General features: G+C 46.0%; 2 protein-coding genes across 4 annotated transcripts in view; both read right to left on the bottom strand.

Annotated features, from left to right (window-relative positions):
• Window positions 1–1,896: 1,896 nt before the first annotated feature.
• Window positions 1,897–26,096, bottom strand: part of LOC106886671 (vascular non-inflammatory molecule 2-like) — a 26,449-nt gene continuing 2,249 nt past the window's right edge. Inside the window, exons 2-8 of one of the 2 annotated variants that reach the window (XM_014939807.1) lie at window positions 10,917–11,138; window positions 10,682–10,812; window positions 9,770–9,962; window positions 8,846–9,137; window positions 5,140–5,513; window positions 4,455–4,625; window positions 1,897–3,126 (exon numbers count right to left, since the gene is read on the bottom strand). In XM_014939807.1, coding sequence (XP_014795293.1) covers window positions 3,007–3,126; window positions 4,455–4,625; window positions 5,140–5,513; window positions 8,846–9,137; window positions 9,770–9,962; window positions 10,682–10,812; window positions 10,917–11,129 — 1,494 coding nt within the window. In that variant the 5' untranslated portion in view covers window positions 11,130–11,138 and the 3' untranslated portion in view covers window positions 1,897–3,006. Of the gene's footprint in view, window positions 3,127–4,454; window positions 4,626–5,139; window positions 5,514–8,845; window positions 9,138–9,769; window positions 9,963–10,681; window positions 10,813–10,916; window positions 11,149–26,096 lie in introns of those variants that run through there. The other variant, XM_014939805.1, reaches the window with a different exon arrangement.
• LOC106886672 (pantetheinase-like) overlaps window positions 18,643–26,096 on the bottom strand; it is an 11,519-nt gene continuing 4,065 nt past the window's right edge. Inside the window, exons 4-8 of one of the 2 annotated variants that reach the window (XM_014939808.1) lie at window positions 25,878–26,070; window positions 23,971–24,262; window positions 22,301–22,674; window positions 19,451–19,621; window positions 18,643–19,133 (exon numbers count right to left, since the gene is read on the bottom strand). In XM_014939808.1, the coding sequence (XP_014795294.1) occupies window positions 19,005–19,133; window positions 19,451–19,621; window positions 22,301–22,674; window positions 23,971–24,262; window positions 25,878–26,070 (1,159 nt within the window). In that variant the 3' untranslated portion in view covers window positions 18,643–19,004. The remainder of the gene's footprint in view (window positions 19,134–19,450; window positions 19,622–22,300; window positions 22,675–23,970; window positions 24,263–25,877; window positions 26,071–26,096) is intronic. The other variant, XM_014939809.1, reaches the window with a different exon arrangement.

The following is a 26,096-nucleotide window of genomic DNA, read 5'->3' as shown; positions in this document are numbered from 1 at the left end:
CACTGAAACCTAAAATTGCCAATAAAGGCTTATATGTCACTAAAATATCTGCTGAAACCTCCACCCTCACGTACCACTCTCTGTTGCCTTTCACAGACACTGGATTTGACTACAATAGGCACACGCTGCTTTCCTAGAGATACCCAACTAGCCTCATGGCTTCCAGTTGCCCACTTGCAAGTCCAACAGGCTGCAGATGCCACTGTGGGCCATTTTTAAGAGTGAGTGACCTCCTGGTGTCAAAACCCTGCAAGCAGGGGCTGATGTCAACACAAACAAACAAAATAAAGTGCCCAGTGTAACATGAACGACTGGCTCAGAAAGTCTTGGGCAAAATAGCTGTTTAAACCTGTTGCTGGGTAGGGCTTATTGATCAAACTTGAGCTTTTTTTCTTTTTTATAGCTCTGGTCCTTATACACACAGCCATCTGATGCCCCTGACATCTGTTACGAGAGGCCCCAGACATGTATTTGTACCCAGATGGGCCAAAGCTTTCTGTCCTTCAGCCTCGCTACCAGGAAGTGCCTCATGGTCCATTAATGGCCACGTTTTAACAGCTTGCTCTTCCCTTTTATAGCTGAGCATCAGATAGGTTTGATTTCTACTGCTGAGGCAAGCATAATGGTTTTTTTCAAACAAGAAGCTTCCATTAATGAATTAAAATGCCCTTTCACAATTTCATTGTGTTAGCTATTACGGCCAACTCAGTGTAAGAACATCTCTGCAAAAACCAGAGAAGACAACTACTCAGTAGGGGATGGGAAGAAAATGAAACTTTATATATTTTTAATCAATTTTTGTAGTTTGTCAGCTGGATGACAAGTCAAGGTACTGGGGATTTTACAGGGGCAGTGCACCTAATTTCTGCCAGGGTGGGAGCTCTATGGATCACCGTCTCCATGAACTCTCCAGCCCTCCATGAAGGACACGCTGAAAAAAACTAAAGTAAAGGTGTTCCATTCAACTTAAGCATTTCTGAGTTCTTTCAGATAAAAATGAAATCAAAATGTGCTTGGTAAGATAAAAGAGGGGAGATTTAGATGAGATCTGAGGAAGAAATTCTTTGCTGTGAGGGTGGTGAGACACTGGAACAGGTTGCCCAGAGAAGCTGTGGCTGCCCCATCCCTGGAGGGGTTCAAGGCCAGGCTGGATGGGGCTTGGAGCAACCTGGTCTGGTGGGAGGTGTCCCTGCCCAGGGCAGGGGGTTGGAACTGGATGATCTTTAGGGTCCCTTCCAACCCAACCCATTCTATGATTCTATGGTTCTGTGAAACGTGAGGTTTTGCCAACCCAAACCATTCTATGATACTATGGTTCTGTGAAATGTGAGGTTTTTTAATAAAGGCCAATTAGTTAGTTAGAAAAGAGAGAACGTTAGCTCATCTTAGGAAAAAAAAAAACAAAAACAGGCCTCTCCAACATTTTCCTTACAGGACGAGAACGTTAGCTCATCTTAGGAAAAAAAAACCAAAACAAAACCAGGCCTCTCCTACATTTTCCTTACAGGAGAGAATTAGAGTTTCTGGAAGAACAGGAGTGTTTAGTGACTCCAGAAGAGGTGTGCCAGAGAAGACTCAAATCAACTTCTATGTAATTCACGTCAATGACTCCACCCCAAAAGCTACGCCAGATGGTATCCCAATGAACCCCATCCTCTTCTGAGCTGGAAAAGCCTGCTTTTCACACGTCAATATTTCTTCCTTACACCTTGATGCCCGTCCAAGCAAACAAGACTCACCTGTCCATGCTGTTTCTGATCACAGAGAGAGAAAAACAAGGCCTTAATAGATTTTGTTGATGCGGGGTTTCAGGTGAAGGTAGAAAAATACTGCGTTAAAGCAAGTGTGATCCAAACCTTGCAGCTGACTTAAGTGACAACTTCAGGGAAACTAACACTGAGTAAAATCTAATGCACTTTATTGTACATATTAAATTACAGCAAGCAGACCTTGAGCAAAAGTAGACAGAATCTCAATAATCTAGTTTTGGTTTGGTTTTTTGTTTTGTTTTGATTTTTTTTTATGAGAGCAGGACACTACAGCCACGTCCTTGTACACATAATTTAGTCATCATAACCTCAATTTATCCATTAAATAATTGAACAGCAAGGTGCAGTCAGGGATTGTGCAACTATTAGACCCAGTAATACAATATTAAATGTTTATGAACTCAGGAGCTTGAATAAATTCTGAGTCTTTTGATACAGAGAGTTTAGGAAAGTTTAACCCGATGTGTAAAGATAACCCAAGTGATAATATACTGAATGTCTACAATGCTCTTCTGTTTGTGTCTCCTGACTCTATTCCTTGTTAGCTTCAGAAATATTTTTATGAATTCCACATGCATTTGGAGCGCATGAAATACTCAGGATATCAGCAACCTACAAAGGATTCGTGTGTTTCAAGCACCACTGGTGCATCTGTGAGGCATTTCCTTCCAATATGTCCCCTCATTCTTCTTTTTTTGTGTGTGAATTAGCACGTAAAGCTATAGATGCCAGCCAGTGAAAAAATCAAGTGCAATCAAGTGATTGCACTTGCAATCAAGTGATTTGACTGCAACAACAAAAACAGAAGTCAAATTATGTTCACATGACTCTCCAGTAGCACTTCCTCTTTTGTTTTTCCTTTTTCTTTTCCACATGAGTAATTCTAGGCCAAGTAATAAAAAGTATATTCTTTCTAATTTTAACCTGGCAATCCACATGGTATCTTTGGGGAAAAAGAAAGAAAATAATTTCTAATTAATGATTTCACGTGACAGAGCATTCACACTAAAAAAAAATTATTACACTGGCTCAAGCACAATTAAAAAAAAATATTCATCTAGGCATATACAACGGAGTGACGGCATTGCTTTCTCCTAAATAAACTCAACTGCCACGGCTGCAGGATTGCAGGAGAGGAACGACAGAGGAACAGTGCCAGGGCTCATGAGGAGGGGGAATCACTGCAGGGAACTCCCCTCTGGTCCATGGTGACCATGGGGAGACCCAAGGAGTTCCATCACGGGGAGGGTCGCAGAGGATGCCGGGGGTCCTTTTCATACAGCCTCCCAAAAAGCGTGGCTGTTAGGAGGGGTTTGGAGGTGCTGTGCTTGCTTTTCAAACGCCCATCACGTAGCACCTGGTTGGAAAGAGAAAGAAGGATATTAATATTCCACCAAGAGAGTAGCAAGACTGCACGCTATGGGAAGGATTAACGCCTTAGAGGTCAAATATTTTGGTGCAGCAATTTTAAAAAAAACAATCCTTGAGAATGAAAGAAACCACGGCTCTGCCATTTTCATGGACCTGAGGGTCTTTAAAACCTCCCTCAGCTCAATCTTTGGGGAAAAAAAAAAATAAAAGGTCACTTTTTGCCTCATAAAGAAGGTGAAAGTGACAATAACAGATCTGTTAGGTCAGATGAATTGTTAGTGACTCATACATGGCAGTGAAGGTTACAGATATATATCTAGGACAGTTATTTGAAATCTTCTTTGATTTGTGGACGCCAGAACAATTTCCAGATGGAAGCAGAGAATTTCAGGCTACTGGCCCTATGTTGCTTTTCATAGTTACTTTTTACAGATTAATTTGAAATCACTGTTGTTCACGGACTGCGAACACCTGAAACTTTATAAGCACCCCTGTGACAAACACTAAACATCTATTTGTTAAGAAAATACAATTTAAAAAATAATAAATTAGGCCATGACCATATTTGAGCATACCAATCAATCCTTTCATGTCTACGTTTTTACAGAAGCCCCATTCAAAACAAATAAGCAGGATGAGCGAAGCTTTTCCACTCTCTACCTTGTAAAAAAATCACCCTTGTTTCCCCTAGAACATTTCAAATCTTTTTCAGTGTCTTCGTTGTCTCTTGTAACCTATTTGATTCCTCTGCCAAATCAATTAAGATTACATCTAGTCTTTTACATAAACGTAATCTAAGGTTTATGAATTAAAACATCCTGTGGCAAAAATGAGCGCCAAGGTTTCAAATAAAAAAAAACCCCGAACCCTACAAACCCCTCAAATCCCACTTTTAACATTTTTAACATTTTTAAACATTTAACATGGGATCTCCGCGCTTATGCACGATACTCATCAGTATTTTTTCTTGGTTGGGCAATTTCTCAGAGCATTTGATTTCTTTGTTTCCTAAAACACCCATCAGCAGAAACCTGTAGAAAAATGTTCCTTGAAAGCTGCTATTTCTAGATTTGGGATGTGAAGTGGGAAGGCAGATTTACTAAAGAAAACACTGAAGAGCTTCTCAGCCTCAGCGTTTCTATGTTCTCCTCAGTAAGGATCAATTCAATCCCTCTCTTTAAATGTCCCCTTGAGTTACGGTCTGCAGAACCCAAGAAAGTGGTTCTTGGATGGGACTTTTCTGCCATATGGGCTTCCAGCACCAAAGAAGACCTGGAAGATCTTGTGTCACACAGTTCCCAGGTGCCCCGTTACCTCATACTCCCCGGGGGCCAGCTGCACCCCGCTGTACAAGACCTCAGGAAAGACGTAGTTGGTGCCAAACGTCCCGCTGAGGGAGAACATCTCAAACTTGGTCTGAGCTGTCTCCACCGGCTGCCCGCACGTCTTCAGGTCTGGGCTCTTGCACTTGAGCAGCGTGCATATCTGCAGGGAGGAGGAGACAGAAAGGCAAAATACCTCTAAAGCTTTCAACAACCAAGAGCTGGTTCTGATTACAAGAAAAGTTCTCATGATGCAGTAATGGACAAGTGTTTTGGTTTGGTTTGGGGATATTATCAATATCTCAGTACCAATATCTCATGGGTGGGTGTCAGGAGGATGAAGTCAGGCTCTTCTCAGTACTGCCAGGTGACAGGACAAGAGGGAATGGGCACAAGGTGGAACCCAGGAAGTTCCACCTAAAGATGAGGAGGAACTTCTTTCCTGTGAGGGTGGCAGAGCCCTGGAAGAGGCTGCCCAGAGAGGTGGTGGAGTCTCCTTCTCTGGAGACATTCCAAACCCGCCTGGACATGTTCCTGTGCAACCTGCTCTGGGTGGACCTGCTCTGGCAGGGGGTTGGACTAGATGATCTCCAAAAGTCCCTTCCAACCCTGACTCTTCTGTGATTCTATGGGTGTAGGCATATACAACCCACGCTCACCCCTACGAAACCAATTACCTGCCAGTGATATTTGATGAGAGAACCATGAAGCCCATCAAATGCACCCAGGACATAAACTTCATCTTGGCTCTCGTCTGACATCCGATAGACCAAATGACAGCAGAGCTCTCCTTGGCAAACCGTGGAATTTCCAGCTTTGCTCCTGAGCTCACTGAAAGTGAATACATCCCGCCGGACGGCTCCTGAAAAAGTGTTATTTTCTCCTGGAAACGTCTTGATGCTTGTGGCGTAGGAGCTCCAGTTGACAGCAGGGGGGTAGTTGGGGGAGAGACGGGGCCGTGCGCTCAGCTCTGCCAGAAGAAGACATCCCTTCTCTGTCCTGCTGTCGTAGTGGTAGGTGGCCGGTCCCTCTGGTGTGAAGAGCCCGCTGCCTGCCAAAGACACCCACCAGCCTTTTATCACCTTGGACCATGGCTTGGCATGGGGGCAACCACCCCCTGTGCCACACCACTGGGCTTTTCCAGGGATGCTATTTTCAGTCAACACCTTACGGAGAATTTTGGAAGAATTTTAAAACACAGAAGAGCTGAAATACCCGTCATGGCGTAAAAACGTGACCTAAACTTCACAGGTGAAACACGACCTAAACTTCACAGCTTTTGTACATCGCTGGATCTTGAATCGGAGCCTTAAATCACAATTTTGACCATCTCTCTTTTTTTAATAACTTAGGTTAATTTAAATATCAATCAGAGCTCTAAGCGTGGCATATTTACCAATGAAGGAAACGATGGGGTTAACTGCATTTTACAGAAGGAAACCCAGGGCTGTGGATTAAACTCAGCCCAGTCCATTTAAGACAGGCAAAAATGTTCCTTTGAGACTTTCATTTCTGCTTCGGGGAAGAGTTACAGATGCAGCTACAGCAACATTTTCTCAGTTCACATAAAAAAAGGCAGTAAATATCTATTCCCATCAAACCAAAATACAAATATTTCTAATTCTTGAGCAGCAACAAAAACCAGAAAATATTTTATTAAATATTCAACAGGAAACCTCCTTTTGGCTTTGGGTTATTAAGTTTTGTTTATAACATTTTTTTTCCCTCCATTTAATTTAGGATTGAATTCTAAACAAAAAAATGCTGCTTCTAAATAAGAGGCTGAAAATGTAAGTGAAACTGTGCCATTTTCTAAAGAAAATTTCACTTTCGAAATAGCAGAATTTAACGTCATACACTCTCCCCGAACATTTAACATTTCCTTGCCTGAAGCTGTTCAGCACAAATGTAAGTGAAACTGTGCCATTTTCTAAATTTTCACTTTCGAAACAGCAGAATTTAATGTCATACACTCTCCCTGAACATTTCACTGAATTTCACTGAATTTCACTGAATTTCTAGAGTTGGAAGGGACCATAGAGATCATCTAGTCCAACTCCCCTGCTGAAGCAGGATTGCCCAGAGCTAGAGCATGTTACTCAGGACTGCATCCAGGCGGGTTTTGAAAATCTCCAAGGAAGGGGACTCCACAACCTCCCTGGGCAGCCTGTTCCAGGGCTCTGTCACCCTCACCGTGAAGAAGTTTCTCCTCATATTTGAGTGGAACCTCTTATGTTCCAACTTGTGCCCGTTGCCCCTCGTCCTCTCACTGGGAACCACTGAAAAGAGTCTGGCTCCCTCCTCCTTCAACCCTCCCTTGAGATACTTGTAGGCGTTGATAAGGTCTCCCCTCAGCCTTCTCTTCTCCAGACTAAAGAGTCCCAGCTCTCTCAGTCTCTCCTCATAAGGGAGATGCTCCAATCCTTGAATCATCTTTGTAGCCCTACGCTGGACTCTTTCCAGTAGTTCCCTGTCCCTCTTGAACTGGGGAGCCCAGAACTGGACACAGTACTCCAGTTGTGGCCTCACCAGTGCAGAGTAGAGGGGGAGAATGACTTCCCTTGACCTGCTGGTTACACTCTTCCCTATACAACCCAAGATACCATTGGCCTTCCTGGCCGCAAGAGCACACTGTTTACTCATTGTCATTTTACTGTCCACCAGGACCCCTAGATCTTTCTCTTCAGTAGTTGCCTCTAGCGGGTCCACCCCTAACCTGTATTGGTGCCTGACATTTTTCTTCCCCAGGTGCAGGACCCTACACTTTTCCCTGTTTAACATTTCCTTGGCTGAAGCTGTTCAGCATCTTTGACAGGACAAGAGGGAATGGGCACAGACTTGAATATGAGAAGTTCCATCTAAACATGAGGAAGAACTTCTTTCTGTGAGGAACTTTCTTTCCTGTGAGGGTGGCAGAGCCCTGGCAGAGGCTGCCCAGAGAGGTGGTGGAGTCTCCTTCTCTGGAGACATTCAAACCCACCTGGACACGTTCCTGTGGGACCTGCTCTGGGTGGACCTGCTCTGGCAGGGGATTGGACTAGATGGTCTCCAGAGGTCCCTTCTGACCCCATGTGATTCTGTGATTCAATACAACACCAAGAATATTTTTAGTCTGAGGGAAACATCTGTGAAACGCTATTTGCCTGCTTCTGAATCCACTAGTCTGAAAATAACATCAATTTCCCCAAAAGCGACTCACCGGTCATTGCCCAGTTGATGTTGTGGGTATTTTCGCTGGGGCAGCTGGGGTCACTGGAGTTACAGGGCTTCTTGTCCCCCATGTTTGCCACCACATAGATGGAGTTATTCCTGGCCATGCAGCTGAGTCGCTCCTGCACTGGAGCTGGACCAAACCTGATGCATTTTTGGTGAGAGACAAAAAAAAAAATAAAAATCAAGAAATGTGATAAGTTTAACTTCAAATGTGGAAGAAATGCATTCAAAATTACTATTGTGGGAACCACTGAAAAGAGTCTGGCTCCCTCCTCCTTCAACCCTCCCTTGAGATACTTGTAGGCGTTGATAAGGTCTCCCCTCAGCCTTCTCTTCTCCAGACTAAAGAGTCCCAGCTCTCTCAGTCTCTCCTCATAAGGGAGATGCTCCAATCCTTGAATCATCTTTGTAGCCCTACGCTGGACTCTTTCCAGTAGTTCCCTGTCCCTCTTGAACTGGGGAGCCCAGAACTGGACACAGTACTCCAGTTGTGGCCTCACCAGTGCAGAGTAGAGGGGGAGAATGACTTCCCTTGACCTGCTGGTTACACTCTTCCCTATACAACCCAAGATACCATTGGCCTTCCTGGCCGCAAGAGCACACTGTTTACTCATTGTCATTTTACTGTCCACCAGGACCCCTAGATCTTTCTCTTCAGTAGTTGCCTCTAGCGGGTCCACCCCTAACCTGTATTGGTGCCTGACATTTTTCTTCCCCAGGTGCAGGACCCTACACTTTTCCCTGTTTAACATTTCCTTGGCTGAAGCTGTTCAGCATCTTTGACAGGACAAGAGGGAATGGGCACAGACTTGAATATGAGAAGTTCCATCTAAACATGAGGAAGAACTTCTTTCTGTGAGGAACTTTCTTTCCTGTGAGGGTGGCAGAGCCCTGGCAGAGGCTGCCCAGAGAGGTGGTGGAGTCTCCTTCTCTGGAGACATTCAAACCCACCTGGACACGTTCCTGTGGGACCTGCTCTGGGTGGACCTGCTCTGGCAGGGGATTGGACTAGATGGTCTCCAGAGGTCCCTTCTGACCCCATGTGATTCTGTGATTCAATACAACACCAAGAATATTTTTAGTCTGAGGGAAACATCTGTGAAACGCTATTTGCCTGCTTCTGAATCCACTAGTCTGAAAATAACATCAATTTCCCCAAAAGCGACTCACCGGTCATTGCCCAGTTGATGTTGTGGGTATTTGCCGACAGCAAATTGACGCCCATGCCCATGGCCCAGGCCGAGTGAAACTCAACCGCCGTCAGGAAGGGCAAGACGTTCATCCAAGCTGTTGGGAAGAGCACGGTGTCCACCTGCAGCTCGCTCACCAGGACCACGGCAGGCTCACGGAACAGGATGTCAAAGCAGGTGAAAATGCCAAACTTCCCAAAGGGGGTCTCAAAGGTGACCCTTTCCGGCTCTTTCGGGTAATTAAACTGAGTTTCTCCTCTGAAGAGGTTGTACTGCAGGTGAAGAAAATTGCATGTTTGAAACTAGAAATAAGGCAAGATTATCAACAGCTATTACCTCGCAGAGGCTTTAAGGCAGAGCTGGGGGTTGAGATACCCGAGCTGGATGGCACAGAGGGTTTGAACCCACCCAGAAGACCCTCTCCCCCTATAAAACAGGGTGGCTGAGCCCCCTCTGACTCCTGGAAGCAATGTCCAGCTATGGGCTTGGCTAAAACTGTGCTGAGGACCAGCTAGGATTTAATGAGTATGGAAAAGGCCAGGCTGGATGGGGCTTGGAGCAACCTGGTCTGGTGGGAGGTGTCCCTGCCCAGGGCAGGGGGGTTAGAACTGGATGATCTTTAAGGTCCCTTCCAACCCAAACCATTCTATGATTCTATGAAAAGTCTTTCACTGCTGCTTTCCCATTTACTATCATAAATACAGCCTGTAGGAATAACTCCTGATCAATCATGCCCATGCCTGCTCTTCCTTCTGGCCATTAGATCCTTGCATCAGATCATCCTTGACTGCTTGTTGCTCTATAATTATGTAAAATTATTGTATGAACCACCTAAAATTGGTGCCAGAGAGATGAAAAATATACTGATAATTGATAACAGGGTGATGCTGAGGTGCCTCTTTACCTTGTGGTAACGAGCCACCAGTTTCCCCTCGGGGTCGAAGACGACGTCGGTGTTGTACTGGTAGCGACCGTCGCTGGGGCAGCTGGGGTCACTGGAGTTACAGGGCTTCTTGTCCCCCATGTTTGCCACCACATAGATGGAGTTATTCCTGGCCATGCAGCTGAGTCGCTCCTGCACTGGAGCTGGACCAAACCTGATGCATTTTTGGTGAGAGACAAAAAAAAAAATAAAAATCAAGAAATGTGATAAGTTTAACTTCAAATGTGGAAGAAATGCATTCAAAATTACTATTCCACTAACTGCATATCATAGAATGGTTAGAGTTGGAAGGGACCTTAAAGACCATCCAGTTCCAACCCCCTGCCATGGGCAGGGACACCTCCCACCAGACCAGGTTGCTCCAAGCCCCATCCAGCCTGGCCTTGAACCCCTCCAGGGATGGGGCAGCCACAGCTTCTCTGGGCAACCTGTTCCAGTGTCTCACCACCCTCACAGCAAAGAAGTTCTTCTTAATATCTAATATATCTAATCACCCAGCCACATGAGCCGAGGACTCAATCTCCTTGCCTAATCTATTCATCCGACATAAAATTAGATTAGAATTACTGAAGATAATCACAATTGTTGTGAAGTGACAAAGTTTTACAAGTTTTAAAAATAATGATTTTGCCCCAAAGTCCCTCATTTTCCTCCTTTTGCAATTTTTAGAAGCGAGACTCTCTCAATGCTTTCTGCCTTGAATATTCTGATTTTCATTTGATTAAGAGTTCTTTTTGAGGCATTTCATGTCTACAGTACTTGGGAATTTTAAGAGATGTAAAAAGCAGCAGTTCTTAGGCATTTCCTGGGAGCAGTTCATGACTCCATGAAGTGCTAATTTGAAACCACATTAATTTGTATGGAAAGAATCACCTTGTGGGGTCGGTGCAGGGAATCCAGTTCACCCCCGGATCAGGGATGTCCTCCAGGTAGGGGTAGATGGCTTCTCTGGTGAAACGCCATCCGTAAATGCCATCTTCAGGAGTCACAATGATGTGGGCACCCTGACACAACAGGCTCCGTTAGGAATTCACCCATCAACAGACAACCAGGAGGGCCAGCGGGAGCAGAAAACACTAATTAACAAGGCTCCCCATACACCTAGTACCTGCTGGGAGGCTTCCTTGACGGCCCCTTCCAAGACATCCATGTTCTTGTTCATCAGGGCCAAAGCATCATCGGGAGACACGGGCTGTATGGTGGCATCTGGCAGGATGACGGCGTGCTCGTAGACGGCTGCAATGAAGGTGTCGGAGGCCAGGGCCTGAAGGACCACGAGGGCAAACACCACAGCAGGCAGGAGAGGCTGGGAAGGGAACATGGCTGGTGCCTTGAAGCTCCTGGGTCAGACACGGGGAATATAAACCAGAGAGAAAGGGAGGAGTAAAGTTTACTTTGGAAATAATCTTCTATTGAGTAATCTGGGAAGGTACGGTGCAGTTCTGCCAGCCATTAGAACATTTACTTACAGTAAGAAGTCAAAGAAACATTTCTAGGAATTGGACCTTGTTTCCAGTTTGAAATGTTAAAAATAAAAGGTGAACGAAAGGTTAAGAGAGGACATCAGAAGCGATGCTGGTCTACGAGGGGCTCCATGGAAGGAGCACTTGCTCACTCCAATTGTACAATCCCTCTCCAGGCTTCCAAACCTGTCTCGGGACAACCCTGGACTCCCCTGGTGAGGGCACCCTGCTCCATGTAACCTACATAAAACCCTGGTGCCAGGGGTTAAAAATTCAGCCGGTGCTGAAGACAGACCTCCTGTGGGAAGTGTAGCCCTCAGGCTTCAGAGTGTCCCTGGTCCATCTACACTCAGGGAACAGGAGATCCTGCTGCACCTCTTGCCTTTGGCCAATGGCTTCTTATAGTTGTAGCAGAGAGAATGCCCCAAGAATGTCCCCCATCCCGGGCTCACACTGAAATATAAACTAACCTTCAAACTGTCCTGGTCTCTTTGCCCAGAACAACATACTCATTTGTTTTGTGAGAAAGAGTTGAACAACACAGATTTTTAATATTTTTTGTTATGAAAAGCCATTTTTGCCCAAAAAGCAATTTGAAATTGCTCATACAAAGCAATCTTTTTTTTTCTTCTGGAAAGCAATTATTGCATAATATTTTGGAAATAACACATTGTTACTTTAATTTTAGGTGCTTCATAAAAAAACCCCAAAACTGTAGGGAAGCGTTCAAGGTCAGGCTGGATGGGGCTTGGAGCAACCTGGTCTGGTGGGAGGTGTCCCTGCCCAGGGCAGGGGGTTGGAACTCAATGATCTTTACCAGGCTAATCATATTTACTGCTGCATAAGAAATGAAGGAATATATTCTTCATCTGACAACATCTTCCTCTTCACTACGTAATTTCACCCAGAAGTCTTATTTTTGTCCATGAGCATCAAGTCCTACTTCGGAGCAACTGGCCCTGCAGTGTCCTCTGACAGGACCAGTCAAACACTGGAACAGGCTTCCGAGAGAGGTGGTTGATGCCCCGAGACTGTCGGTGTTTAGGAGGCATTTGGACAATGTCCTCAATAATGTGCTTTAACTTATTAAAGGATTAAGAAAAGGTCAGGAAGTGGGACTAGATGAACATTGTAGGTCCCTTCCAACTGAAAGTCAAGTCTAGTCTAGTCCAGTCTATTCTATTTGTCTTGAAACAGGACGTGGACCTGTCTTGAAGGACATGGACCTGTTGGAATGGGTCCAGAGGAGGCCACGAAGATGCTAAGAGGCCTGGAGCCCCTCTGCTGTGGGGACAGGCAGAGAGAGTTGGGGTTGTTCAGCCTGGAGAAAAGAAGCAAGAGCATGGGCTTCAGGAAGACCCATGTCTGTAGCCTGGAAGTCATTCAAGAGGTCAGGGACAAGCAAGGACAGGGGCCTTTAAAAGGGAAAGTCTTGCATAAAACCTGGGAATTCCCCAGACTGGGAAAAAGCTGACACCAGGGGATACAATCACCCTGCCCGGAAAGGCTCACAACATCAAAGCCAAGAGAGATACCAGCATTGAGCAATTCTACCTCACACCACAAGCAGAGAAGTCATGGGGAAGTGACCACCGTGCTGCAGCTGAAGAAACCCATCCCCTGCCAGACCTGGGGATGATCCGGGCATGGCATCGCTGTGGCAATTCCCACAGCAGGAAAACAAGCCAGAGTTTGGGAAATCTCAGCAAAGACAGACCAGCAGGGACACATTCTTGACCAAACTGGAGGTCACAGGGTGCAGGCAGGCCTTCAGGAGGCCAGACCCAAGCTCAGCTCAGCACTGGCTCAGAGCTGTGGGGCTTTGTGATGCTCCACATTGAGAGGGGGCTGTTTGTCTGAGCACACCCATCAGCACACTGTGCAGTCATGGAGCCCTGAAGATCTCAGGTCCCCCAAGGTCTCTGTCGAAAAGCATCATGAATGGGAGCCACAACTTCTAAATTTTGCCTGTTCCAACTTGCTTTCTTCCCTCTACAGATCAACCCACCTGAAATTTTGAAGCGAAGGCTGCACGTTCCCAAAAATCACTTGTATCTGGACGCCCGAGTTTCTTACCTTCTTTAGTTCTGACTTAGCTCTCCGGTAACGAAATGCTTTTTTTGTCACTTCCTGGAAGAAGCGTTTGTTGTTCTCAGTGGTTTCAGGCAGCCTTGTTTCTATGCAGGGCACGTGGGTATGCACATCCTGGACAACCCTGGACTCCCCTGGTGAGGGCACCCTGCTCCATGTAACCTACATAAAACCCTGGTGCCAGGGGTTAAAAATTCAGCCGGTGCTGAAGACAGACCTCCTGTGGGAAGTGTAGCCCTCAGGCTTCAGAGTGTCCCTGGTCCATCTACACTCAGGGAACAGGAGATCCTGCTGCACCTCTTGCCTTTGGCCAATGGCTTCTTATAGTTGTAGCAGAGAGAATGCCCCAAGAATGTCCCCCATCCCGGGCTCACACTGAAATATAAACTAACCTTCAAACTGTCCTGGTCTCTTTGCCCAGAACAACATACTCATTTGTTTTGTGAGAAAGAGTTGAACAACACAGATTTTTAATATTTTTTGTTATGAAAAGCCATTTTTGCCCAAAAAGCAATTTGAAATTGCTCATACAAAGCAATCTTTTTTTTTCTTCTGGAAAGCAATTATTGCATAATATTTTGGAAATAACACATTGTTACTTTAATTTTAGGTGCTTCATAAAAAAACCCCAAAACTGTAGGGAAGCGTTCAAGGTCAGGCTGGATGGGGCTTGGAGCAACCTGGTCTGGTGGGAGGTGTCCCTGCCCAGGGCAGGGGGTTGGAACTCAATGATCTTTACCAGGCTAATCATATTTACTGCTGCATAAGAAATGAAGGAATATATTCTTCATCTGACAACATCTTCCTCTTCACTACGTAATTTCACCCAGAAGTCTTATTTTTGTCCATGAGCATCAAGTCCTACTTCGGAGCAACTGGCCCTGCAGTGTCCTCTGACAGGACCAGTCAAACACTGGAACAGGCTTCCGAGAGAGGTGGTTGATGCCCCGAGACTGTCGGTGTTTAGGAGGCATTTGGACAATGTCCTCAATAATGTGCTTTAACTTATTAAAGGATTAAGAAAAGGTCAGGAAGTGGGACTAGATGAACATTGTAGGTCCCTTCCAACTGAAAGTCAAGTCTAGTCTAGTCCAGTCTATTCTATTTGTCTTGAAACAGGACGTGGACCTGTCTTGAAGGACATGGACCTGTTGGAATGGGTCCAGAGGAGGCCACGAAGATGCTAAGAGGCCTGGAGCCCCTCTGCTGTGGGGACAGGCAGAGAGAGTTGGGGTTGTTCAGCCTGGAGAAAAGAAGCAAGAGCATGGGCTTCAGGAAGACCCATGTCTGTAGCCTGGAAGTCATTCAAGAGGTCAGGGACAAGCAAGGACAGGGGCCTTTAAAAGGGAAAGTCTTGCATAAAACCTGGGAATTCCCCAGACTGGGAAAAAGCTGACACCAGGGGATACAATCACCCTGCCCGGAAAGGCTCACAACATCAAAGCCAAGAGAGATACCAGCATTGAGCAATTCTACCTCACACCACAAGCAGAGAAGTCATGGGGAAGTGACCACCGTGCTGCAGCTGAAGAAACCCATCCCCTGCCAGACCTGGGGATGATCCAGGCATGGCATCGCTGTGGCAATTCCCACAGCAGGAAAACAAGCCAGAGTTTGGGAAATCTCAGCAAAGACAGACCAGCAGGGACACATTCTTGACCAAACTGGAGGTCACAGGGTGCAGGCAGGGCTGCAGGAGGCCAGACCCAAGCTCAGCTCAGCACTGGCTCAGAGCTGTGGGGCTTTGTGATGCTCCACATTGAGAGGGGGCTGTTTGTCTGAGCACACCCATCAGCACACTGTGCAGTCATGGAGCCCTGAAGATCTCAGGTCCCCCAAGGTCTCTGTCGAAAAGCATCATGAATGGGAGCCACAACTTCTAAATTTTGCCTGTTCCAACTTGCTTTCTTCCCTCTACAGATCAACCCACCTGAAATTTTGAAGCGAAGGCTGCACGTTCCCAAAAATCACTTGTATCTGGACGCCCGAGTTTCTTACCTTCTTTAGTTCTGACTTAGCTCTCTGGTAACGAAATGCTTTTTTTGTCACTTCCTGGAAGAAGCGTTTGTTGTTCTCAGTGGTTTCAGGCAGCCTTGTTTCTATGCAGGGCACGTGGGTATGCACATCCTGGGCAGACGGGCACAGGGCTCCTTCCTGTCTGCTTGACTCACTTTGCAGAGTAACGCATTTCACAAGGCTAAATGTTACACAATCTTTGCAGCAAAAAGAATTTAGTGCCATGACAGCTCATGCCAGACTTCTACAGGAAAATACTCAATATACAAACATAGCTAGAACCATAGAATGGTTTGGGTTGGAAGGGACCTTAAAGATCATCCAGTCCCAACCCCCTGCCCTGGGCAGGGACACCTCCCACCAGACCAGGTTGCTCCAAGCCCCATCCAGCCTGGCCTTGAACCCCTCCAGGGATGGGGCAGCCACAGCTTCTCTGGGCAACCTGTTCCAGGGTCTCACCACCCTCACAGCAAAGAATTTCTTCCAGAGATCTCATCTAAATCTCCCCTCTTTCAGTTTAAAACTGTTACCCCCTGTCCTATGGCTCCCTTCCCTGATCCCTCCCCATCTCTCCTGGAGCCCCTTTAGGGACTGGAAGGGTCTCTAATGTCTCCCAGGAGCCTTCTCTTCTCCAGGCTGAACACCCCCATCTCTCTCAGCCTGTCCTCACAGCAGAGGTGCTTCAGCCTTCCCAGCATCTTTGTGGCCTTTTCTGTACCCATTCCAACAAGTCCATGTCCTTCCTCTGCTGAGGACTCCAGAGCTGGACACAGTGCTCCAGGTGGGGTCTCCCCAGAGCAGAGGGGTAGAATCACCTCTCTCGACCTTCTAAACCAGACAATGATAGATTTGAACAAAATCCGGAATTCAAGATACTCACCAGATTCAGGGTTGGGATCACATGCTACTTGCACACACGTTCCTTCAGTCACAAGACTGGTATCAGCAGCCAACAGACCTAAAGGAGCCACCTCTCAGCTCCGAGACTGGCCACACGCTGCTGCCAGATACCTTCTGCACTGCAAGGTGAGACCGTCTGGAGTGCCGTAACCTCCTTTAAATCCAGACACTTTCCCTTTGGACAGAGTTGCAGTGTCACCCACCACGTTCCTGAGGGACAAGCACAGTATCTGCACTGAGTTTGCACCCGTGGGAAGAAGCTCACACTGGATAATCCTTCTACTGTAACCAACTCCAACAGTGAACAAGGTTTTAAAGATGTTGAGCGATGTTGAGCTTCCATGAGTCAGGACACATCATCCGGGGCTTTTGATAAACATGTCATTATGTTGAGCGTGACACTGTGCTATGTCACACGTGAGTTTCTATTTACATTTGAAAGCAGAAGAGGTCACACAGTGCAGAGCAGTGACAATCAGCGCTGGAGTTGGGGTAGCATTTGCACCCCCAACTTCTCACCAGCTCCATAAGTGAAGCATAAGGGACTGAGGACCTTGAGAGCACCACGCTGAGACCAGGAACAGCGTGGGGAAAAGGAAGGAGGAATTTAACCACACCTGAAGACACAGCCACAGAACATCCACGTCTTTATAGGCTGAAGGAAGGTAAAGAGGTCCCAGCAGCAGCATTGAAGCACAGGTCACCAAGGGGGAAGAAGCAGCTTCTTGTGATGGGAAGATGTGAACTGTGCCTTTTCACCAGCAGTAACTGGTCTTAAGCAGAAATCTAAACCACCTCATTCCTACAGTAAATGAGTTTGCAGGGCAGCACTACCCAGCATTATCAGGAAGGAGCAAAAGATAAGGCTTATTTCATGTTAGATGACCAGAAAGACATAGAGAAGATAGGAGAAAGGAGCTGCCCTATGACACCAGGTCACTCGGTGACCTCTTTACTGGATGCAAACAGTTCCAGCTCACGGCAGGGGGGTTGGAACAAGATGATTTTTAAGGTTCCTTCCAACCCAAGCCATTCTATCACAATGACAGAATCTTCTAGGTTGGAAGGGACCTTAAAGATCATCTTGTCCAACCGTCAACCTAACAGACAAAAATAGACACCCACACAACAAACAAGGAGCATCACCATCACTAAACCATACCTCCCAGCACTACATCAACCTGTCTTTTGAACACCTCCAGGGATGGTGCCTCAACCACCTCCCTGGGCAGCCCATTCCAATGGCTGAGAACCCTTTCAGTGAAAAAATTTTTCCTAATATCCAGCCTGAACCTCCCCTGGGGCAACTTGAGGCCATTTCCTCTTGTCCTGTCGCCTGTGACTTGAGAAAAGAGACCGACCCCCATCTCTCTACCCCCTCCTTTCAGGGAGTTGTAGGGTGTAGATTCTACGAACAGCACTCGCCTGTGACTTGAGAAAAGAGACCGACCCCCATCTCTCTACACCCTCCTTTCAGGGAGTTGTAGGGTGTAGATTCTACGAACAGCACCCAGTGCACCCAGGGGTGTTGCTCAGAACTGGCGAGCAGAACATTTTGAGGTTTAGGTTCCAAGTTTTGGTTCAACAGAGAGATTTCAAAGAAATGCTGATTCGCATTGAGCTCTGACCATGAAGTGGTGGCAGGTTTTGTTTCAGAGTTGGCTCTTCTCACTCAGCCTCTAGGATTCTGTGCTGCCACGTGCCAAGCAACACGCAGCGATGGCATAAAGGCAACAAACCCAAAGCAACACAAATAGAGGGGAAAAAAAAAAAGAAGTGTAAGTGGGGTAAAAGAGCAGACTTGGGTAAGTCAGCAGAAGTAGTTGTCTATCAGAGACTGTGTGAGGCAGGACACAGGAACAACCACAAAACCATGGATTAAGGGCAAAGAACAAATTTAATGTCAATACCTCATGGATCGGGGAACCTCTGAAGCAGCACCCAGGCAGAGGCAGCAAGCAGGGGACACAGGCACTGCAGAGCAAGAGTCCTCATTAGCAAGAGAGTCCTCGTTAGCAAGGGAGTGAGGGAGCGAGAGAGCTCCCACGTGCTGTTTGGGGCTGTATTTCAAGGATTCTGGCAGGCAGTTTTCTGCTGGGCTTTGATCTCTCCAACAGCAGGGCAGGAATCCCAGGCGTGTTTGAGAAGGTGCCCCTGAGTCCATCCCAGGCCTGTGTTATCTGAGTGCAGATGTTCTACTTGTTGAGCACACAAAACTAAGCAACAATGAGTGTGATTGATATATGTGTTTCCCAGCACCCCACATGCGAGTCACTTGAGCGTATTTACAGTCCTCCTCCCCAGTCTTCCCTTCCTTTCCCACAGAGACAAAGCATTATTGAGTTTTTTTGTCTAGAGCTGCACTGAATCACATTTTTCACTGTTTTATTTAAAATGTGCAATGCTACGTTAATAGGAATGGATCCTCTGCCCCACAACACAGATTTTCCGAGGGCCAGAAAAATAAAAATCCAGAAATCAGAGAAAGAAACACAACTGCCTTTTTTGCGCTAATAAAAGATTAGTAATCCTCTGATACAGAAATAGATACTTCTCAATAAATGGCAGCAATAAAATAACACTGCTGCATTATTAGGAAACAAAGCACCTTGATAAGAAGTTTGCGTAACTGGAAACGGGAAATAGAGTTGGGATTGTTGTAGCAGAGGATGCTGTATCTCACTTGGACATAAGATGAAGAGTGCACAGGTTCAGTTATGGTAATATCATGGGAGGGCTGTTGGCTGTGGGTCTTCTTTCAGATGATCCCTTTCATACCACCGTCCAAAAAGCGTCACGGTGACGACTGGTTTTGTTGGTATCGTCTTACTCATCAAGCGCCCATCGCTCAATACCTGATCGAAGAAGGAGATGAGAAGGAGATGAGGAGAGGAGCACTCATACCGCGCCCATCGCTCAATACCTGATCGAAGAAGGTAAGAGAAGGAGATGAGGAGAGGAGCACTCACACCAACAGGCTGAGAGCTCAGAAAGATGTGACGTAACAGGAAGAAAGTCCATCATCAGACCGTATCTCCTCCTGAAACCAGTGACTTCATTATTTAATTGGTCTACTCACTATGAGCAAGTTCACTTTTGCTGTTTAGGCAGTTTAGTCCATTACTATCCCACAGAGAACCCACCATGACACCGCTCCCGGGTGCCCCCTTACCTCGAAATCCCCAGGGGCCAGCTGCACCCCGCTGTACAAGACCTCAGGAAAGACATAGTTGGTGCCAAACGTCCCGCTGAGGGAGAACATCTGAAACTTGGTCCGAGCCGTCTCCACCGGCTGCCCACACGTCTTCAGGTCTGGGCTCTTGCACTTGAGCACCGTGCATATCTGCAGGGAGGAGGAGACAACAACACGTTTAGCAAGATGGAAACACTCTGGTAGGAAAGGCTTGTGTCATCCAAGTGTGTCGGAGCAGGTGAGCATCACACAATCTCTTTCGTAACCTTTAAGCAACTCCTTTTTAGTTCAATTTTTTTACCCCTTGACCTGACTGGGGGTATTGCAGACCTGAATTGCCTCAGCAGTTAGAAACAACCTGTTTCTGACGTATTCTGAAATAACTGACTTTCTGCCAGTGATGGTTTTTGTCCCTGCTAGGTTGACAGTTGGACTCGATGATCTGAAAGGTCCCTTCCAAACTCAGTAATTCTATGATTCTATGATTTCAGCCCCGGAGGCGAATCTTGTTGCTTCCACTAATTCTTTGTTCCCTTGCCGTCCCTTCCAAACTCAGTAATTCTATGATTTCAGCCCTGGAGGCGAATCCTGTTGCTTCCACTAATTCATCCAATTGCCCGTTCTCTTGTCTGAAGATTCCTTTCCCATGTTTCAGTAAGATGAACTTGGGAATGGAAATTTTAGGCAAATGAAACAAAATACTACTCATGGGTACGTTGTGCAACTGTACACACAGGTCTTATTACTGATATTTGTACATGTTGCTAATGACAATTCATTAGATGGCTGGTAGTCCACGACATGTTGCTAATGACAATTCATTAGATGGCCTCATAGTCCATAAGAACCCTGAATTTGATGTTCTTCATTCAGCTCCTGGTGAATATATATCAAGGTGGTGAAGTCACAAAATCACAGAATTACAAAATGGCATGGGATTGGAAGGGACCACTGGAGATCATCTAGTCCAACCCCCTGCCAGAGCAGGTCCACCCAGAGCAGGTTGCACAGGAATGTGTCCAGGCAGGTTTGAAATGTCTCCAGAGATGGAGACTCCACCACTTCTCTGGGCAGCCTCTTCCAGGGCTCTGCCACCCTCACAGGAAAGAAGTTCTTCCTCACATTTAGATGGAACTTCCCATGTTCAAGTTTGTGCCCACTTCCTCTTGTCCTGTCACTGGGCACCACTGAAAAAAAGACTGGCCCCATCCTCCTGACACCCACCCCTTAAGTATTTATAGGCATTCATCAGATCCCCACCCAGTCTTTGCTCCAGACTAAAAAGACCCAAGCCCCTTTGCCTTTCCTCATCAGAGAGATGTTCTAGGCCCCTCATCATCTTTGTAGCCCTTAAGTCAGCACCCTCTCTTACAGTTCTGAGTCTGTAGTTGCAGCCCACAGAGGAAATTAGGAATGGGGATGGTTTGTCCATAGAGTTAATTCTCCAAGTCACAGCTGATAAATGTTTATGGACACCATAAAGAAATATGAAATAGTGCTAGCATTCCCATGAAAAATGAGAGGATTTTGGCTGGTTTTGCTGACAGGTGATGGAGGAGTTTGTCTATTTGTGGCAGATACCGTGGGACAAAAGAAGTGTATTTGCAAACATCAGAAGTCTCGCTCATCAGCAAATATGTTTTCATGTTGAAATGCAAATAAGCAGAGAAATAAAGTATCAGATTATCTCAATATGTCCTGAGGAAACGAAAAAATACTGAGGGGAAAAAGGAAGAGCAGAAACTCCTGTCTTCTCTAGAAAATTCAGTGCTGGTAGAGGCCATCTGGCACAATCCCTGAAATGAATTTTCCAAGCAAACTCACTGAGTTTATTCAAGCTCCCTTCTTAAATGTATTACACGAGCTGTTTGCTGGCCAAGACCTCCCCCCATATCCTGGAATCCACACCAGCTGGCACACAAAGGCCGTGTTGACAGACAGAAATAACTAACTAAAAAAAGAATAATCTGCTGGCACAATAACTTAATTATGAAGGCAAAGAAGGTTTGCTAATGTGGCTATAAGCAAATTCAACCAGGATGAAACTCACTGTCTTCCCAAACGTTTGATTAAAAGATAGGAAGAGTAGACATTTCCAGTAAAAGTCGTATGCCATTTTAGTAAACTTCATTGCTATAATTTGAGTAATGACAAAAAATTAGCATCTCTGTGAATCTAAATTTCCCGAGCGTCTCATAAAGATAGAAACAATCAACTGATTTTTTAACAGCAACCTTTTGATGATGATTACAGAGGAGATTTGGAACACTTGCTGGAGAAAACAGTCACAAAAGAAAACTAAATTTCCCTAATATTGCATGCTTAAAATAATAGTGAGAGCACTCTGGGAACTTAAAAGAGGTTTAGGGGCCTCTCCACTGCATTTGTTGGATTTAAAGGTAAGCAAGCTTGGATTTTACTATGAGGGTGGTGAGACACTGGCCCAGGTTGCCCAGAGAAGCTGTGGCTGCCCCATCCCTGGAGGGGTTCAAGGCCAGGCTGGATGTGGCCTTGAGCAACCTGGTCTGGTGGGAGGTGTCCCTGCCCAGGGCAGGGGGGTTGGAACTAGATGATCTTTGAGGTCCCTTCCAACCCAAACCATTCTATGATTCATATGATTCTATGATTTTGTTTGTGGGCGTGTTTGTGGGTTTTTTTTGTGGTTGGACTCTATGATCTCAAAGGTCCCTTCCAACCATGAAGATTCTGTGATTCTGTGACATTTTATATCAGTGCTCTGGTATAAAAGAAAGTCATTGTCATTTTCCCCCCACAAGAGCTTTCCTAAAATAAGTAGTCCATGTGTCCCCCCCAACCAAAAACCATTACCTGCAGATAGTATTGGCCTTCAACGACATGAAGCCCATCAAAAGCACCCAGCACATAAACTTCATCTTCTCCTTTCCCTATCATCTTGTAGCTCAGGTAACAGCAGAGGTCCTTCTGGCAAACGGCGACAGCCCCCTCAGTCTTAGTGAGCTCCGTGAAAGTGAACCTGTCGTGGAAGATGAGTCCTTCAAAATCATTGTCGTTTGGTGGGGGTCTTGGGCCACTCCGAGCGTAGGAGCTCCAGTTGACAGCAGGAGGGAAGGCAGGAGAAAGGCGAGGGTGAGAATTGAGTTCAGCAATGAGGAGGAGACCATCCTCAGTTTCCATGTTGTAGTAGTATGTTCTGGCTCCGTCTGGGGCGTAAATCCCGCTCCCTGAGGACAGCACAATAGTCAGGTCAAAAGGAATAGAAAATTTCATACTGTCCTTTAATTGTCCCTGCAGTGAGCTTATCCCCTATTTTATAAATATTACAGAAATTTCAGTCTCATCCAAAGGTGACCATTAGCAGTACACAGAGCTCATGCTTTGGCAAAGAATAATATTTATCTCTCTGGGTGAGCTCTGCTCAGCATAGCCAAAGACAGAGGATGTTACCTTATGGTTGTATTTATGGCCTTCCCCAGTTCTCTTTTCTCCTGCATGCAACAGTTGCTTGAGAATTCCTTTATTCTTCGCTAATTCATATTAAAAGGCCATCTACCCATTGAGACCATCCAAAATGCAGAATTCTTAGCAGCGTTACTGCAACAGGTCTGAAAATTGCTTTTCAACAGTTTTCCACAACTGCGTTAAATACAGCTACAAACAAGTCTTTCATTTGCCCAGAATAAGTGGAGCCACACATGGGGTTTACAAGTATATTCATTATCCACCTAAACATAAGGAGGAACTTCTTTCCTGTGAGGGTGGCAGAGCCCTGGAAGGGGCTGCCCAGAGAAGTGGTGGAGTCTCCTTCTCTGGAGACATTCAAACCCACCTGGACACGTTCCTGTGCAACCTGCTCTAGGTAGACCCAACTCTGGGGAGGGGGGTTGGACTTGATGATCTCCAGAGGTCCCTTCCAACCCCATATGATTCTATGATTTGGCATTCAATTGTAGACTTACAGGCGGAGAGGAAAAGAACCTAAGTTTCAGAAGTTTCTACTCAGATAGAAGGGGCAGTAACTTGCTACTTCTTTAGACACAGTAAAAGAAAGAAAGAAAAAACCTAACCAGCCAGGGAGAAGAAAAGAAAACACCACGAGTTTTGCTGCACTTTGTATGGCATCAGTAGAAAAGGGGGTTGTCAGCTTTAAAGTTTGGTGGCTAGACTCTTCATCTTCCAAAGAAATACATGAGATCCCTCTGCAAAATTTATAGAATCATAGAATCATAGAATTGCCCAGGCCGGAAGGGACCTCCAAAGGCCATCTAGTCCGACCTCCCCGCAGTCAGCAGGGACACCCCCAACTAGACCAGGTTGCCCAGGGCCTCGTCGAGCCTCTCCTTGAGTATCTCCAGGGAAGGGGCCTCAACCACCTCCCTGGGCAACCTGTTCCAGTGCTCCACCACCCTCACAGGAAAGAACTTTCTCCTCATCTCCAATCTAAATCTGTTCACCTTACAGGACAGGGAATAAATATTCATGGACATAAAGATTTCTCATGCAGAGTGAGAATGAATTACCTGTCATAGACAGGCTGGTATGGTGTGTATTGGCAGCCAGGAAGTTGACGCCCATGCCCATGGCCCAGGCCGAGTGAAACTCAATTGCCGTCAGGAAGGGCAAGACGTTCATCCAAGCCGTTGGGAAGAGCACGGTGTCCACCTGCAGCTCGCTCACCAGGACCACGGCAGGCTCACGGAACAGGATGTCAAAGCAGGTGAAAATGCCAAACTTCCCAAAAGGCGTCTCAAAGGTGATGGCTTCCGGCTCTTTTGGGTAATTAAACTGAGTTTCTGACATAAAGAGATTATACTGTAGGGGAAGATAAAAAAGAGAAACCAGTTGAAGGCATTGGTTGGACTTGATGATCCCAAGGGTCTCTTCCAACCTAGATGATTCTATGATTCTATGAAGGCACCTACTGCAACATCCTGGAGTCATTCCCTAAAATTTTTCAGAATGACAAGATAATTTTTTTAACCTGTGTTGGAAGCCTTCACATCTAGGAAGTCACGATCACCATAGTGCCCAAAAGGTGGATACGGGGAGACACATCTAGCTGGGAAAGCAACCAACTATCTGCAGCTCTGTTGGTGTCAGCCACCCTCAACTCCCATAAGAATAACCCCTCCAGTCTTCCCGCCTAGTTTATCATTCTGGTAACCCAAAAGACACGCAGGAGAGAAATAATAAGAATGATGAGGAGCAGGTAGGGTCTGGTGCCAAGAGAGAGGACTGGTGACCTTTGTGTGGAGAGGCACAGAAGGACTGGAAACACCCAGCACCAGCGGGAGGTGTGAGAGAGTCCAGGGAGATTGCAGAGTGGAGAAGAAAATAAAGGTGAGGGTGATGAGGGAAAGGCAGATCTCAGAAAAATTCAAGTTTGTGACATTTTCAGCTTTCCAATGTTTTCCTTCTGGTTTCCTTCCTTTCACGTTTATTAAGAGAGTCCTTTAATCTCCAGGTGGCCTGGACAGTATACACGTGCCACTGAGCCAGAAGATAGGTCCAGCTTTACCTTGACCTTCAACTCACCTCCTGGGCCATGCCAGGCTGGCACACAGAGGACCATCCTCCATAGTGTCAGTGTCCCCTTCACCCAGTTTGCTCAAAAAAGAAATCTCTTGGCATTGTTTCTGAAGAACCAGGTGAAATACTGGGCCTAAAGTGCATTAAATAAACAACTGACTTCAAGTCCAACCACATCTGCACGATATCTGCATGTGACCTCAAACAACTTTGATGAACCTTGCAGGTAGGCACATGAAACTGAGAGAAGACACTTTCATTGGGTGTAAATGTCTCAATGCCCTCATCTCTGTTTAGATCTGTTGTTTTGTCCAGATTATTCCTGTTCTGCAAAAACTGTGCTGAAATACCATCAGAAAAACAAATCACAGAATCACAGAATCTTCTAGGTTGGAAGGGACCTTAAAGATCATCTTGTCCGACCATCAACCTAACTGACAAAAATAGACACCCACACAACAAACAACAAAAATGATAGGAAAGGGCCTGTCTTGCTTTAATCAGACTACTTTTGTAGGACGAGATGCAGATGAACATTTTTAAATCCTGGAACGTGAAGGAGTAGTCTGGTGCAAAACCTGGCACTGAAAACTAAAGCTGCTCAGGCAGCAGAATTTCCAGTAATAGGGAGTTAATGAACTACGGAAGTCAACCAAAACCATATGGCACTAAATTGAACCAGAACAATCATTTTTCCTTCTGGTCTGTTTTGAGAAACATGACAGCGAATGCAGATTTGGAGTCAACACTTCACAGCAAGAGAGAGATTCTTTCAAATTATAAACAGAAGCAAAAAGTCTGCCTTGGGACTATGACTGGTATTTAATTCTCTTGCCAGATAAAGAAAATTTTGGAAGAAGTGGGAAAAAAAGCTCCTACCTTTCCAAGGCCACTTTACCTTGTGGTAACGAGCCACCAGTTTCCCCTCGGGGTCGAAGACGACGTCGGTGTTGTACTGGTAGCGACCGTCGCTGGGGCAGCTGGGGTCACTGGAGTTACAGGGCTTCTTGTCCCCCATGTTTGCCACCACATAGATGGAGTTATTCCTGGCCATGCAGCTGAGTCGCTCCTGCACTGGAGCTGGACCAAACCTGATGCATTTTAGGGAAAAGGAAAA

Source organism: Calidris pugnax, unplaced genomic scaffold, assembly GCF_001431845.1.
Source record: "Calidris pugnax isolate Ruff unplaced genomic scaffold, ASM143184v1 scaffold87, whole genome shotgun sequence".
Taxonomy (NCBI): domain Eukaryota; kingdom Metazoa; phylum Chordata; class Aves; order Charadriiformes; family Scolopacidae; genus Calidris; species Calidris pugnax.
The sequence above is the reverse complement of the archived record's forward strand: the minus strand, read 5'-3'. Positions and strand labels throughout refer to the sequence as shown.